This window comes from Trichomycterus rosablanca, chromosome 5, assembly GCF_030014385.1.
Source record: "Trichomycterus rosablanca isolate fTriRos1 chromosome 5, fTriRos1.hap1, whole genome shotgun sequence".
In the NCBI taxonomy this organism is placed as follows: Eukaryota; Metazoa; Chordata; class Actinopteri; order Siluriformes; family Trichomycteridae; genus Trichomycterus; species Trichomycterus rosablanca.
The window spans coordinates 1,068,977-1,086,625 of NC_085992.1; the positions used below are offsets into that span (position 1 = coordinate 1,068,977).

The 17,649-nt window shown below is 46.6% G+C and overlaps 1 protein-coding gene across 3 annotated transcripts in view; it reads right to left on the reverse strand.

Annotated features, from left to right (window-relative positions):
* cntln (centlein, centrosomal protein) overlaps positions 1 to 17,649 on the reverse strand; it is a 97,817-nt gene that overhangs the window by 28,713 nt on the left and 51,455 nt on the right. For all 3 annotated transcript variants that reach the window (XM_062995473.1, XM_062995474.1, XM_062995472.1), the window contains 3 exons: positions 8,301 to 8,401; positions 4,761 to 4,855; positions 679 to 1,118 (listed from right to left, as the gene is read on the reverse strand). In XM_062995473.1, the coding sequence (XP_062851543.1) occupies positions 679 to 1,118; positions 4,761 to 4,855; positions 8,301 to 8,401 (636 nt within the window). The remainder of the gene's footprint in view (positions 1 to 678; positions 1,119 to 4,760; positions 4,856 to 8,300; positions 8,402 to 17,649) is intronic.

A 17,649-nucleotide genomic window follows, 5' to 3' on the forward strand; every position in this document is an offset into this window, starting at 1 on the left:
GTGAGAGAGAATATGAAAATGAGAGAATGAGACAGAAAATAAGAGAAGAATGTGAGAGAGAGCGAGAGAGAATAAGAGAATGAGAGAGAAAGACAGAAAATGAGAGAATGAGAGAAAATGAGAGAATGAGAGACAGAATGAGAAAATGAAAGAGAGAATGTGAGAAAAGAATAAGAGAGAGAATAAGACAAAGAGGAGGAAAGTGAGAGAAAAAGAAAATGAGAGAGAGAGAATATGAGAGAAAATGTGAGAGAGAATAAGAAAATGAGAATGAAAGAGAGAATAAGAGAGAAAAAGAGAGAAAAATGAGAAAATATGAGAGAGAATAAGAGAGAGAAAATAAGAGAGAGAAAATGTGAGAGAGCGAGAGAGAGAATAAGAGAATGAGAGAGAGAGAATGAGAGAGAGAGAGAATAAGAGAATGAGAGAGAATGAGAGAGAGAGAGAGAGAGACAGCCCTGACCTCAGCCCCACTCAACAGCTTTGGAATGAACCGGAACATCAACTGAGGGATCAGTGCCTCATACAAATGCTGCCATCTTATCAGTTCTGGGCACAAATTCCCACAGACACACATTCTCTGTTTTAATAGCATTAATATTTGGACCGGGGCGTGTGATAAGCTCACGGTCCGGCGTCCCAATACTTTTGACCCTGTAGTGAATAAAGGCGCGGTACCTGTCCTGACCCACGTCCTCCCACTCGTCCCTGACCGGGCTGCTCTGCGCCCTGCGCCTCATGGAGACCGCGTGGATTCGCGGGCGTGGCCCGTGCGCCCGCCCCCTCCTGGTCCGGTTCCTGTGGAAGTCCCTCTCGGCCCTCAGGACCCCGACCTCCTGCCGGAGCCTCAGCGCCGCCCGCCGGGCCCCCAGCTCGGCCCTCCCGCTCTTCTCCAGCCGGGACCGCAGAGCCCGCGTCTCCCCCAGCGCCCTCTGGTGCTCGGCGCCGACCCGAGCCCGGGCGGAGTCGTGGTGGAGGCGGGCCTGCTGCAGGGCGAGGCGGAGCTCATCACGCTCGCTACAGAGGACACGCCCGACCTCCTGCAGAGAGCGGTTCTCCTCCCTCAGGTCTGAGATCTCCCTCTCCAAACTCACCGTCCTCACCTCCAGTGATTCAATCTGCACACACACGCACACACACACACACACGCGCGCGCACACACACACACACGCGCACACACACACACACACGCACACATAAATGTGTGAGAAAGTATGTGCACCCTCCCTGATGTGCATGTTAGTTGAGTGAACACACACAGTGTAGGTCGTGCAGGAGAAAAGCTCCCCAACACACGTATCACCCTGCTGCTGCTGCTGCACAACTCACCAAACCACCAGGATTAGTCATATCATAACTTTATTATTTATTTATTAAATCTTTCATTTTGTTTTTATTGATTTTGTTTCTCTTTTATTAGTGGGTTTAATTTTCCTCTCCTCCACCCGGCCACCTCCTCCATTCCATCATCTACTTATATTTGTATTTATAAAGAATATCAATTAGTCATTATATTTATAATAATAATTATTATTTATCTTTATTCATATTATTATTATTGTCATTAGTTGTATTTTTATTATTAATATGGTAATTATTGTAATACGATTATTTTGTTATAATAAATATGGTTGTTGAGGTAGAATAATTTACATTTAAATAATAAATCTGCGGGTGATAGAATCCTGTTGTTGGTGGTTATTGACTGTTGGTGATAGTTGTTAGTGTTTGTTAGTTGTTAGTGTTTGTTGGTTGTTGGTGTTTGTTCATGGTTGGTGGTGGTTATTGACTGTTGGTGATAGTTGTTGATGGTTGTTGGTGTTTCTTTGTTGATGGTGTTTATTCATGGTTGCTGGTGTTTGTTAATGTTTGTTGGTGTTTGTTGTTTGTTGATGGTTGGTGTTTGTTGGTGGTTATTAATGGTTGTTTGTTAATGGTTGGTGTTGACGATTGTTAATGGTTGGTGTTTGTTGACGATTGTTGATGGTTGGTGTTTGTTGGTGTTATTAATGGTTGTTTGTTAATGGTTGGTGTTGACGATTGTTAATGGTTGGTGTTTGTTGACGATTGTTGATGGTTGGTGTTTGTTGGTGTTATTAATGGTTGTTTGTTAATGGTTGGTGTTGACGATTGTTAATGGTTGGTGTTTGTTGACGATTGTTGATGGTTGGTGTTTGTTGGTGGTTATTAATGGTTGTTTGTTAATGGTTGGTGTTGACGATTGTTAATGGTTGGTGTTTGTTGACGATTGTTGATGGTTGGTGTTTGTTGGTGTTATTAATGGTTGTTTGTTAATGGTTGGTGTTGACGATTGTTAATGGTTGGTGTTTGTTGACGATTGTTGATGGTTGGTGTTTGTTGGTGGTTATTAATGGTTGTTTGTTAATGGTTGGTGTTGACGATTGTTAATGGTTGGTGTTTGTTGACGATTGTTGATGGTTGGTGTTTGTTGGTGGTTATTAATGGTTGTTTGTTAATGGTTGGTGTTGACGATTGTTAATGGTTGGTGTTTGTTGACGATTGTTGATGGTTGGTGTTTGTTGGTGGTTATTAATGGTTGTTGTTTGTTAATGGTTGGTGTTGACGATTGTTGATGGTTGGTGTTTGTTGACGATTGTTAATGGTTGGTGTTTGTTGACGATTGTTGATGGTTGGTGTTTGTTGTTGTTGGTGTAATCAGACTGTACGGTACACACTCTCTCCTCCTCCAAGTGTTTATTCAGCTGTAAACCCCCCCGCTGTGTTGATATTAGCGAGCGCTCCGGGCGTGGTGGTGTGTGTGTGTTGGTGTGTGTGTGTGTGTGTGTGTTGGTGTGTGTTGGTGTGTGTGTGTGTGTGTGTTGGTGTGTGTTGGTGTGTGTGTGTTGGTGTGTGAGAGGCGGTGATGAGTGTATAAGTGAATCTTCTGTGGATGGATGAATGACTGACGGCTTCTCCTGAACTCAAGAGGCTGGAACAGATCTGAGGAGGTTATAATCACACACGTCTCACAAACGTCCTCCTGACATCATCAGGTACTGCTGGCAGCGCCTCAGACTCACCCGCCCGTACCAACACGGGGCGACTGGGTACCAGTGTGTGAGATGGTGTGGTACCTGTGAGGAAGGCGAGAGGGGGTTTGGGAGGTGTGCTACCAGTGGGAAGGTAATGTGGTACCAGTGGGAAGGTAATGTGGTACCAGTGTAGGGGTGATGGTGTGGTACCAGTGTGTGTGTGTGGAGGAACAGGCATGTTTGGGGTTACAGACTCTCATGAACCCCCTGCGGTGCCAATATGCCCCCCTGGATGAGGAACACCTTCATGCAGGACTACAGCGGTGGCACTACTGGAGATAGGGTGTGTATGTGAGTGCCGTCCAACAAAAAGGGCCTCCAGGCTGCCCCGCGTCAGCTTTTCGGAGTGTGTGTGAGTGTGTGTGTGAGTGTGTGTGTGTGTGTGTGTGAGTGTGTGTGTGTGTGATACCCTCAGGCAAGCTGCCTCCTTTTACTTTCCTATCGCTGTAACACGCCACCTTTCAAACGGCATTAAACCTTCACGCCTGGCTGACAACGGTTGACACACACACACACACACACACACACACACACACTTCAGAGCGTGTTGGCGGGTGCAGACCACCCTCAGTCGGTTATTTGCTTGAACACGGTGCTTGTCACTCACTAATAAAGGCGATGACAAGCTCCCATTATGGGTCCATATGGCGCAGGCTGGCACGCGCCCCGGTGCCATCGTATGTTCCGAATTACCCCGCAAACCGGTTCATTTCACACTCCACACACACACACACACACACATCTGGAAACCTCTGTACGACAGTGTGTGTTAAACACGGACGGGTTATGAATCTTCAATACACGACCAAAAGTATGTGGACACTCGCTTCCTCCTGTGAGCTTCCCGCTGCAGGGTCAGGGCGGGTCCGGCGCCACCGGGAAAACACCGGGCACAGGGCGGGGGCAGGAATACCCCCCCCGAGTGGGGACGGGCAGGGCGGCTGAGATTCGAACCCGGGGTTCGGATCCCTAACGTGCTGGACGTCTGTGCTGACCAATCTGATTTGGAGTCTGCTTGAAACTCTATCTGCAAGAGTTCGGAGTGTGTCTGTGGGAATTTGTGCCCGTCCCAGGGAAAACGCTGATGCTTTATAAAGAGAGCCACACACCCATGTACTGTGAGGTGGAAAGGCCTGGCTCACAGTCGTCACTCCAATTCATCCCACAGATGTTCGTCAGGGCTCTGTGCAGGCTCCTCGCCTAGTGGTTAAGGTACAGGAATAATAATCGAAAGGTCGCTGGTTCAAGCCCGACCACTCCCAGGCTGCCACTGTTGGGCCCCTGAGCGAGGCCCTTAAACCTAAATTGCTTAGACTGTATACTCACAGTGTTGTAAGTCACTTTGGATCAAAGCGTCCACTAAAAGGGCAGCTGTAGCCTAGTGGTTAAGGTACTGGTCCAGTAACCAGAAGGTTGCCGGTTCAAGCCCCACCACTGCCAGTTTTCCACTGTTGGGCCCCTGAGCGAGGCCCTTAAACCTAAATTGCTTAGACTGTATACTGTCACAGTGCTGTAATTCATTTTGGATGAAGCGTCCGCTAACCTGCCGAACAACCTAGTGAACATAACGATATCTTTATGGAGCTGGATTTAGACTCAAAGCTGAAAGGACCTTCCCTAAAGTGTTGTGCACAGAGCCGGGAGCGTGCTGCATGTCTGTTATGATCGATGTGATTCCTGCACCTCTGTGGAGACGCGGGTTTGTACCTTTTTAACCGTCTGCTCCAGCCTGATCGCCCGGGCCTCGTCTTCATCCTCCTCCTCATCATCATCCTCCTCATCGCCCTCGTCGAGCCGCCGATCTGCCAAAAAAAACAAAGCACATCGGCACTGTCACCTGCCAGCCACCATGCCCACGCATCTCCGGCGCCAACGTCCAATAATGACCCAATTATGATTAATGACGTGCAATTTCGGTCGTCTTCTTTTTTTTTTGTTCCGTTCGAGTCCTTTAAGAGGCCTTTAATGGACCGAGCGCTCGGCGGAGACGAGGAGAGAAAAATCCCTTAATCACGTCTTAATCATCACCGAAAGCCCTCTGACCCCCGGCAATCTTCTGCTTATTGTCCAATAATGCCTTTCAACTCGTCCCTAAAAATTAGGTTAATTACCCACGCCCGACGGCGGAGTGTTTCCCACTCAGACGCCGATAAAGAGGAAACTTCAGCGCCTCCGAAATGTTCCGGAGTTCATACATGAAAAGAAATAATCAGCGCAGGTTAAACCTCCTTCTGTTTTTGTGACGGGGACGTCCGGGTCCAGAAACACCCGCTGTTAAAACCCGGCGACACTCAGTGTGACGGTTATCTAGAACAGCAGCTGCTGAGTGTGGGAATTTGTGCCCGTTCAGTCAGAAGGTGACGGTGTTTGTATGGCTGGGCGCTGATGTTGGTGTTCCGGTTCATCCCAGTTCATTATTTGCAGTAATCAGTCAATCTGTGAAGCTAAAGGTGGTTAAAATGTGCTAATATTCTTAGGTAGGGTGGCACTCAAAGCAAAGAGGGCCTGGGTTCGATTCCCCAGGTCTGCGTGACTTTCCTCCCACAGTCCAAAAACATGCAGTCGGGTAAACTGGAGCTCTGTGTGTGTGCCCTGTGATGGACTGGGGACACACTGTGACCCAGACCAGGATAAATTGGTGGTACAACAGATGAATGAATGAATGAATATTTATAGGTGGAACAGTGGTCACACTGGCGAGGCTGGACTCCTGATATGGGGTCTCTGGGTGCCACCGGGGCTTGGGAGGGCAGGTTCAACTGAGTTTTTTTATAACTGTCGGTGCGACAGCGACCCCTGCTGTCCGGTTGGTGGAAGAGTACGGAGAGAGCAGCGTGATCCTCGTGTAGCTGGTGTAAGAATACGATGGACAGAGGAAGCACGTGTTAGGCCAGTGAGTGATTGGGTATGTCCAAACTAGCAAACATAAAATAAATCTCGCAACGTTCAAGGTTCGAACCCTGACCTCTGAGGTACCACCACCCACCACGATGGTGGACCATTTCCAGTCTCCCAGTCCTCATGAGAACATTGTAAGAACGTCATAAGAACATCATAAAACATGGGAACATAATGAGAACATCACAAGAACATAAAAACCTCATGAGAACATTATAAGAACATCATGAGAACATAATAAGAACATTACAAGAACAGCATGAGAACATCATGAGAACATCATAAGAACATCACGAGAACAGCATGAGAACATCATAAGAACATCTCGAGAAGATTATAAGAACATCATGAGAACATTATAAGAACATCATGAGAACATTATAAGAACATTATAAGAACATGAACATCACAAGAACATCATGAGAACATCACGAGAACATAAAAACTCATGAGAACATAATGAGATCATAAAAACATCATGAGAACATTATAAGAACATGAGATCATAGGAACATCATGAGAACATCATAAAACATAATGAGAACAAAAACCTCATAAGAACATCATGAGAACATTTAGTCTCCCCCGTATGTGCTGTTAATTTTGCTTCCTTTATGTAAATGCTCTATATCCCGATGCTCCCACCACCGTACTTTGGTGTTCCTGTTACAGTAGACCAGCTGATTATAACCAGCAATCGTTTGTGGCTGAACTGCGGTGAATCCATGCAGTCATGTTCCAAACTCTACTGGAACACCTTGGCCACGCCCACCTTACCAAAGCGAACGTCCAGTTTCTCAGACCAGGTTTAACGAGAGACGGAAACGATACCGGGGTCAGCTGGCTAATAAATCTTTCTCACGTCCGACTGGCTGATCGTGCCGTCGGCTCGTGTGTCCTCTTGGTGTACTGGACCTCGTGAGGTGCGCCGGTGGACACTGTGGAATATTTTGGGCTGACCGGCTGACCCCGGGAGGGTTGTTAGATGAAATTAGCCGTCTCTTTGGTCTCCGGCGCCGGTCTGGAATAATCGGGCGTTGTTTCTGGATGGCTGATGAAGCGAGCGGCGTGATCCAGTAACTCGGAAGGCGACTTCACGCCGCGTTGAGCTCGGTCGGAGGGAACGTTCCCGCTTAATTACGCCCCGCTGCCCCCCGTACGGATTAACAGATTTGTACAGTGCCCCCCCCCCGCCGGATCGGGTCAGACCGGAGCGCCCATCCCTCCGCCTCTGATTGGGTCGGGAGGTTCGGACGAGCTTCTGCAGATCCGTGTTCCATAAATCCTGGATAATAAACTCACGCCTGCAGGATCCCACGTCTTCATACCGAGAAATAAATAAATAACAGAAACAAATCCGGGATTTACTGCAGGATCCGGAGTTAACTGAGACGCTTCTGCTACACCCTCCAACCCCCCCCCCCCCCAGTCTCCTGGGAAAGTGTTCTGATGGATTCTGGAACATGACTGCATGGATTCATCACAGTTCAGACACAAGATAGTCTGGTTATAATTCAGCTGGTCTGCTGTAACAGGAACACCAATAACACTGTGAAGTACGGTGGTGGGAGCATCACGATATAGAGATTAGATTAGATGGCCTCCTGACCATGATGTTCTTATAATGTTCTCATGACGTTTTTAGAATGTTCTCATGGTTTTATGATATTCTCATGATGTTCTTACAATGTTCTCATGATATTTATGTTCTTATAATGTTCTCGTGATATTCATGTTCTTATAATGTTCTCGTGATATTCATGTTCTTATAATGTTCTCGTGATATTTATGTTCTTATAATGTTCTCGTGATATTTATGTTCTTATAATGTTCTCATGATGTTCTTATAATGTTCTCATGATGTTCTTATAATGTTCTCATGATATTTATGTTCTTATAATGTTCTCGTGATATTTATGTTCTTATAATGTTCTCGTGATATTTATGTTCTTATAATGTTCTCATGATATTTATGTTCTTATAATGTTCTCATGTTTTTATGATGTTCTCATGATGTTCTTATAATGTTCTCATGTTTTTATGATGTTCTCATGATGTCCTCATGTTTTGATGGTCTTCTCACGATGTTCTTATAATGTTCTCGTGATATTTATGTTCTTATAATGTTCTCATGTTCTCATGATGTTCTTATAATGTTCTCATGTTTTTATGATGTTCTCATGATGTCCTCATGTTTTGATGGTCTTCTCACGATGTTCTTATAATGTTCTCGTGATATTTATGTTCTTATAATGTTCTCATGTTTTTATGATGTTCTCATGATGTTCTTATAATATTCTTGTGATGTTCTTATAATGTTCTCATGATGTGTGTGTGTGTGTGCTGTACCTTGACGTTCCTCCTGTAGACGTACTCGTAGTTCCTGAGCTGTGACTCGGTCCGTCGCCGCCTGAACTCGGGCGAGGTCCAGCTCCTCCTCCAGATGGATCCTAAACACACACGATATGGTCAAAAGTATTGGGACACGCCTTCTATAAACAAAGTGTTCTGGTGATGATCAGGATGGGTTTGAAGAGGGCCTCATGGACCCCATAAAGTACCAGGAGATGTGAAATAAAAAGTGTTTGTAAGCTTTCCACAAGAGAGGAGAGTCCAGGAGAGGGTCGAGAACCTGGACGATGTTACAGAAGCTCTATGAAGGTAGAGCTGGGCGGTATATCGTAAATATGGATATATTCGATATTACTTTTTACACAATGTTGAAAATGACCAGATTCGATATATCGAGTATGCACAGAATACACAGGTTAGCACACAGGTCAGCACACAGGTCAGCACACAGGTCAGCACCTGAGAACGTTTAAAACTCAACAGCGCTAAGCAGAACGCTTTCCTTTGCGTATGAGCATGAAAACTGAATCACTGAGTCAGAGTCAGAAACGACTCTCTTCAGACGAATTATCGATTAGAATCGAATCAGAAAACTGTGCTCTTATCTGTGGTAAAGATTCATTCGTGTTGCTGACTCTGTAGGCAAACAACTCTGATTCAAGAGATTCAGATGTATAAACCAATCAGAGCTTACGAATTCAGACTGTGGGCGGAGTCTCTCTCTCCATTGGTTGCTGTATAACTGACAGATAAGTGAACGAATGACCAGTTTCAGCTTTCAGCCGCGACAGCCGAGAGAATAAATGAGGTTCAATTATTGACGGTTGTCATTAGTTAGGAGGATAAACACAGTTAAATATGGATTTTTATATTCTGGAAATATACAAGATGGCCTCTAAGGTACGCAGCGGTTATGATTTTATGCTGCTGTGTGGGTGATCAGGGTCGCGGTGCTGCTGTTCACCGTGCGCTTTCATTTTGCAATGATAGCAAAGCATCATCAAATATTAAACGTTTTGGGGATTTTTTTATGCTCATTAATTTGAAGTAAAACGGAGCAGAACTGTGATGGTGAGATTCTGCTGCTTAGTTTAATATAAATGTCGTTAATATGAGTACAAATACAGCCTGTAATAATACACAATATAAACACTGTCATTAGGATTGATCAGAACTACAATGTTTTGTGTTTTCAAGAGAACTTATAAACAATAGAAGGTAAAATACGGGCGGTGCTGCCACTGTACTTTACGTTTACATTATACCGTATCGTATATCACCACTTCTCAAAAGCATATGAGTTTTTTAGCCAAATCGCCCAGCCCTACTGGAAGTTTAGAGTGGAGGAACGTGGATGGGTTGCAACATACTCAACCCAATTTAAGAGCCAGTGGATGAACTGGAATGCTGACTGTGAGCGTGTTTTGACGCGCCGGTTGTGTCGCCTGGGTTGCGTTAAAAACCACAAAATGTGGGTCACTTGGAGAAAGCTACTCGAATTCAGTGAAGATCTTTCGGCTGAGTGGGAGCGAATCCCTGCAGTCTAGTCCAAACCCCGAGAAGAGCGAAGCTGCTCCCCAACGCAATCTACGGAGCGAATCTCCGTCCCGCTGCGGCGCCGATATAAACAGAAACGTCGCTAATTAGGAGAAATCAAAAGTGCTAAGCGACGCACAAACACAGCACGCACCCTCATCCTGGTCCTCACCGCGCTCCCATGTTCCCCTCACCTACACACAACCGTCAGGAGGGAGGCGTGTGTGTGTGTGTGTGTGTTTGGGGGGGGGGGCTGAGAACCGTAAGGAACCAAAATTAGCTCCCGACGATTAGCTGTTTTCATGCTAAAGGATCATTAAGAAGCTGAGAAACACGAGCCACGCCCGAGACGGCACTTTCAAGTTATTATTAGGACTTAAAAGAAGTCTGCAGGGGTTCGAGATCTGCACCTGAGGGACGCCCGCACCTGAAACATGCACCATGTACCCGCCCTTCAGCGCCGGGGCTCCGTGGTAACATCCTCCCGCGCGGGTACCAGACCTCGTTCAGGTACAAACTTCAGGGAGGCTCCGCAGCTCTACTGGGCACAAATTCCCACACACAGACACACTTCAAAGCCTTTTGAGCGGCTGTTGTTCTAGCTGAAGAGGTCACACAGAGGTCACTCTGTTCTAAAACTGGGACACCTGACGAGCTCACAGTCAGGCGTCCGAATACTTTTAGCCATACAGTACATCTCACACACAAACAGTAACCACGGAAACCACCGACCGCCGACAGGTCGCTGGGTGGCCAAGACTCGGACCAACAGAAGATCTACCGTGGATCAAACCGCAGATGAGTTTAATCCTGGTACTGAGGTGAATGTGGCACCACACAGAGCATCAAACCCTTCTGTAGCAGTCAGAGTACCCATGCATCTCATGTCCACCTTCTAAAGCTCCTACACTGAGCACACAGGTACCAGAACAAGACACCGGGGCAACGGAGGATGGTCAAGCTCTAGGTATAATTATTACAACTAATTTTTATTACTGTTATTATTACTATTTTTATAATATTATTGTTTTTTTTATTCACATTATTTATTAATATTATTATTATATTCTATTATTTTTAGAACAAAAACTATTCTTATTAGTCTATTTTTTATTTATATTATTATTGCAATTATATTATTTTATTATTACTATAATTATTATTTTATTACTACTATTATTATTATTCTATTATTATTATTTTATTATTATTATTTTATTACTACTACTATTATTTTATTATTATTATTCTATTATTATTATTTTATTACTACTATTATTATTATTCTATTATTATTATTTTATTATTATTATTTTATTACTACTACTATTTTATTATTATTATTTTATTACTACTATTATTTTATTATTATTATTTTATTATTATTATTTTATTACTACTACTAGTTTATTATTATTATTTTATTACAACTATTATTATTTTATTATTATTATTATTATTATATTACAACTATTATTATTTTATTATTATTATTATTTTACTTATATTATTATTAATAATTTATTATTTTACTAGTATTATTATTATTCTCATTATATTATTGTTAATTGAAATTTTTTTATTTATATTATTATTACAATTATTGTATTATTATTATCTTTACATAATTATTGCTGTTATTATTTTACATTTATATTATTGTTTTAATTATTATTACTATTTATATTACTATTGATATAATTGTTATAATTATTACTGATTATTAATAATTATTATTTGAAAAATCATTCTGTATTAAAATTATTTATTTATTAATAAAAAAATTACAAAAATATACAATTTATAAATTAATATAAAAATGTTATTTTTGTTAAATGTGAAGAGTAAGACATTTTTGGATAATGAACGGTTCTGGGTGGAACTATTTCTCGTACTGTTCTCTTGTGACAGCACACACGGGTGCTCGGGTAATACTCTAGCCCTTTACTGCGGCGAGATCTAGCTCTTTGGGTGTCAGTGGTGCTACCAGCCGGTCGGGCGGGGCTGGGTCAGGCACTCGGACACACAGCGACTTGTACTGGCTGGTTTAGGTAGTGGTAGTGGAGGAGCACAAAGCGCAGCGTGACTCTGTAGGTGGGCGTGAGAATCCACTGCTGGCTGAGATGTGTCAGAGGGAGCAGGTGCTAGTGTGCAGGCGGCGGGGACGTCAGCGTTCTGAAGGTTCGGAAGTACACGGCGAGTGTGTGTGCGTGTGTGTGTGTGTGTGTGAGATAAATGAATGGATTTATTAATAAACGGTGTGGACGGTGTATCGGCTGGGCGTCGCCGCTATAGATTTCTCTCTCTCCAAACGCGCCGAGTCGATTTCAGAGGGCACAGAGACGCTGGATCCTGTAACCATGGCGCTAACGGGTCACATGAGCGTCGTCACGTCCAGAATTAGCACGTCGCAGCGCATCGGTCGTCTGCGGTGAGTTTTTATGGACGTCCAGATATCGACGCGCCGCTGAGACTCGCGCGCCCGGCGGGTCGGATCTTCATTAGGAACGCGCGGTTTTTCCTGGACGTATGGATCGCGTTTCTGACTCCGGGGTCCCGCGGGGGCGACAACGACACTCCGGAGGAGGCGGCGCTGCCGGAGACGGAATTAGCCGTGGCGTCCGCCGATACAGAAATTAGTTATTGATCTGAGGCCGCTTAGCGCTGAGAAATATCCGTACAGAGTGGGTGTGGATTCCCGCCACACTCGGCGACGTTTCCGCGGCTAAACGAGGACGTTAAGATCCGTTATAGTGAACATGTAGCAAGAATCTCGCTAACAGTCATTAACGCCGAAGCTGAGCTTTTAATAAAAGCGCTGTCTGCACTTAATCCTCCGGCGGGCGCTGCGCCGCGCTGTCGAGGCGAGTTTATTAGCGCTCCAGCTGCACGGACGCGGCGCCCGGGCTCCTCCGACCCCCCCCCCTGACGACAGCCGCTCAATTAAAACGCAGTGGCTGCGGCGCCTCTTTTCATGTCAACAGCGTATAATTGTTTTTTGAGATGTTGCTAACTCCCAGCGCAACCACCCCACCCCCCACCCACCGCGTCCCGCCGCTCTCCGGCTCTGAATAACTCCATTTGAATAACAGATGTTTATTTGCTAGGCTAGGTCGTCCCGCAGGACGCGTAGCGGCTTCTCCTGAGCGGCTCGGGCTTCTCTACGAATAAATAAGTAAAGAAGCGCGGGGCGAGGGCGAGGGATGCTGCCGGCGCTCGGACTCGCTCCCGTTCCGCAGGCTGAGCGTGGACCTTTACACACCCATGGTACCTGTACCCAACAACTCTAACCGTTTTCTGAAGGGTCTATGCCCCTTGTTATGAACATCAAAGGTGGTCCGTTACATCCTAAATTATTAGGGTATGTGGTGGCTTCAAGTCCTGGACAATTCCACGTTGTGGGGATGGAACCAGCGACCTTTCGATTACAAATTCAGTTCCCTAACCGCTAGGCTACGAAACTATGAAACTACAACCAAGCTGACTAGGTCAGTCCATCCCCCCAGATCAAAGAGGAGCTGGTCAGAATGGTTACCGTGACACCAAGACATCTGTGGTGACTGGTGTGTGTGAAACGAAGGAACGAAGCTCGTCGGCAAGCAAATCACCCCAGCTGTGAAATACGGCGGTGGTAGCATCGTGTTATGAGAATGCAGGATTTATGAAGGATTAATTCCGTTGCATCCTAAATTATTAGGATATGTGGTGGCTTCAAGTCCTGGACAATTTCATGTTGTGGGGCTTGAACCAGCGACCTTCTGATTACTAGTCCAGTACCTTAACCACTAGGCTACAGCTGCTCTACACAAATCAGAGAAGATCTGCTGAAACTGTAAACTACGAGACTATGAAACTACAACCAAGCTGACTAGGTTAGTCCATCCGTCCAGATCAAAGATGAGCTGGTCAGAATGGTTACCGTGACACCAAGACGTCTTGGGGGGGTACAAAAGGAACAAAGGAGGGTTTGAAGGGGCCGAGGGGAACCGAGCTCTCGTCTGAGAACCAGAAGGAGCCCGAGGTCAGAACGGTCCTCGACCATCAGCCCAATCACAGCGCTTCAGAGAGAGTGAGCAGCGTGCTGGAGGCTATACACACACCGGTCACACACACACACACACACACACACACACACACACCCACACACACACACACACCGGACGGACGGACACACACACACACCGGACGGACGGACACACACACACGCACGCACACACACACAGTGCATGAACAAGCCTGTCTGTAGTGGTGGAGCTACTGGGAACTGGATTCACCAGACTGGAATCGTGTTTATACCCACCAACCAGTCTGCCGTGTGGGAAAAGACGGGACTAAAAAGTAGGCGGGGTCTTCTGCGCAGTGTAAGGACCCTGGTTAGTAGCCCGAGGCGCCTGTACAGAAGTGGAGGAACGTGGAGATCAGCACGTGACTCTCCGTGAGCGAGACCGACCTCACGCGCCGATCAAGAAGGGGTATCGAGAATACACCCGCCTCATACGCCATCGGGGTCTCTAGCAGAGGAACTGGCTACGACTAAACTGGGAGAAAAGAATGACAAAGGTGTTCCGTTGCATCCCAGATTATGAGGGTAGATGGTGGTAGGTTTGCTGCTTCAAGGTCTGGACCCTCACTGTCTGTGCAGACATCAATTCCACTCTCATCTAGAAACTGAGGAGAACGTGAGGTCATGTGTCCATGAACTGAAGATGAAGTGTGAGACCTCGGATTGACAGGGGATGAAAAGCGGCGCAGATTAGACGCATGTACGAGAGGGTGTGTGGCGGTCCGGCTCTCCTCGATCAGATCGGGTGGATCGTGTGCAAGAGGTTGGGACAGTGGGAGCCTAGTGGATAGAGATGTGGGTTTGAATCTTGGCTCTGCCATGCAGCCTCTGTTGGGCCCTTGAGCAAGGCCCTCAACACTTTTTGGCTCCAGGGGCCACGTACAGTGGCTGAAATAAGCTGGGATTTACATTTGCTGCATTTAGCAGACGCTTTCAACCAAAGTGACTTACAGTTAACACTATATACAGTTCAATTAACTGAGGGTTAAGGGCCTTGCTCAGGGGCCCAACAGTGGCAACTTGGCAATGGTGAGGCTTGAACTGGCAACCTTATGATTACTAGTCCAGCACCTTAACCACCAAGCTACCACTGTACAAGACATATACACCGCTCAGTCATAACATTAAAACCACCTCCTTGTTTCTACACTCACTGTCCATTTTATCAGCTCCACTTACCATATAGAAGCACTTTGTAGTTCTACAATTACTGACTGTAGTCCATCTGTTTCTCTACATACTTTGTTAGCCTGCTTTCACCCTGTTCTTCAATGGTCAGGACCCCCACAGGACCCCCACAGAGCAGGTATTATTTAGGTGGTGGATGATTCTCAGCACTGCAGTGACACTGACATGGTGGTGGTGTGTTAGTGTGTGTTGTGCTGGTATGAGTGGATCAGACACAGCAGTGCTGCTGGAGTTTTTAAACACCATGTCCACTCACTGTCCACTCTATTACACACTCCTACCTAGTCGGTCCACCTTGTAGATGTAAAGTCAGAGACGATCGCTCATCTATTGCTGCTGTTTGAGTCGCTCATCTTCTAGACCTTCATCAGTGGTCACAGGACGCTGCCCACGGGGCGCTGTCGGCTGGATGTTTTTGGTCGGTGGACGATTCTCAGTCCAGCAGTGACAGTGAGGTGTTTAAAAACTCCATCAGCGCTGCTGTGTCTGATCCACTCATACCAGCACAACACACACTAACACAACACCACCATGTCAGTGTCACTGCAGTGCTGAGAATCATCCACCACCTAAATAATACCTGCTCTGTGGGGGTCCTGTGGTGGTTCCAACAAAGCATGTAGAGAAACAGATGGACTACAGTCAGTAATTGTAGAACTACAAAGTGCTTCTATATGGTAACTGGAGCTGATAACATGGACAGTGTGTGTAGAAACAAGGAGGTGGTTTTAATGTTATGGCTGATCAGGGTAATAAATAAATGATAAATAAAGTCATTTTATCTGCCCTAAATTATTATTATTATTATTTAGCAGCAGGGGATTCAGACTGGGGAACTGGATATGACTAAATTTGAAAATAAAAGAGGTAAAATAGCAGAACAATCACTGATCTGAGTGTGTAAAATAATTGCCGTCGTGAGGACGTTTCATCGTTACGCGTTCGCTTTCATCACTAATTGGACAGATCGTTAACAGAGGGGCCGAGACTCAGACCGGCCATCAGATCACACATGAAACATCCTGACCGTGTGCGCTGTGGCTCCGGGTGCGAGACCCGGGGCCCTCGAGGGCCCTCGTTCCTCCTATTACCTTCTACTAATGAAAAAACACGGCGTGAAAATGCGCTAAAGTTTATTAAAGTTCATTAAAGCTGAACGCGGCGAGCCGGTGTGTAATGGTCACTCTCAGAGGGAGCCGAGACGAGCGGAGACGAGCGGCACGCCGCGGCACCGAACGTTTGTTTATTTTGTTCGCTCGCATAATGGCCGACTAATTTATGCTTTGATGTCGTGAGAGTGAGCGTCTCCGGCGGAGGGCCTGTTTACGGCGTTTATGAGAACTAAATCAGCTCGTAGCCGCAGACCTTTAACTACAATTAACGAGCACGGACAGCGCCGCTGCGCCACACACATTAACCGAGGGTTTACGTTTAGGGAGGAGGGGGCGGGGGGGGCGCAAACCATCCGGCAGAAAATGAGCGAATGAGCGCTCTCCTCCGGCTGAACGCCGACGAGGAACGGGAGCCGCGCCACACCGGATCTCGTCTTTATATGCCTTCACAATTTACTCGTTTCCCTCCAGAGCTCTTCATGCCCGCTCCTGACTCCGGCGCTGTCCTACATCACCAAGGTTCATCTGCCATGCCGGCACTCTTTACGTCCGCTCCCGACTCAAGACACCGTCCTCCACCCTCCATCGCCACGAATGCTCGTCTGCCATGCCAGCGCTCTTCATGCCAGCGCTCTTTATGCCCGCTCCTGACTCCGGCGCCGTCCTACATCGCCAAGAAGGTTCATCTGCCATGCCGGCGCTCTTCATGTCCGCTCCCGACAACGTCCTCCACCCTCCATCGCCATGAAGACTTGCTTGCCATGCAGTCCGGCGCCGTCCTCTGCCTTCCATCGCCATGAATGCTCGTCTGCCATGCCTGCGCTCTTCATTCCCGCTCCTGACTCCGGCGCCGTCCTCCACCCTCCATCACCACGAAGACTTGCTTGCCATGCCGTCCGGCGCCTTCCATCGCCATGAAGGCTCGTCTAAGAGCCGGCGCTCTTCACGTCCACTCCCGACGCCGTCCTCCACCCTCCATCACCACGAAAGCTCGTCTGCCATGCTGGTGCTGTTCATACCCGCTCCCCACTCCGGCGCCGTCCTCCGCCCTCCATCGCAGTGAATGCTTGCACGCGCCGCTCCCTGCCTCCGCTTTCATCTGTGGTAAAGCAAACGATGCTCCCAGAACTCCTGAAAATCAACTCCGCTGCCCTTATGCTGAGATGGATCCGGAGCTTCTGGGTACGAGTGGGCGGATGCACGGTGGCGTAGAAAACCATCGTGCGACCATACGTTTAATAAACAGCCGTGCTTCACATCTGGAACACCTCTGGTTCCCACTGTAATCTATGCAGGGTTCAAGTGATTCCTCCTCAGCTTCAGCTCACAGACTGATGATCTCACATCGTCCTCCAGAAGTTTAGGGCCGAGAGTGAAATTCTGCTTCTTGCTGCTTCCTTCATTATCGTATGAAGGCAGTTATGAGGATTTATAGTGCAGCAGTAGC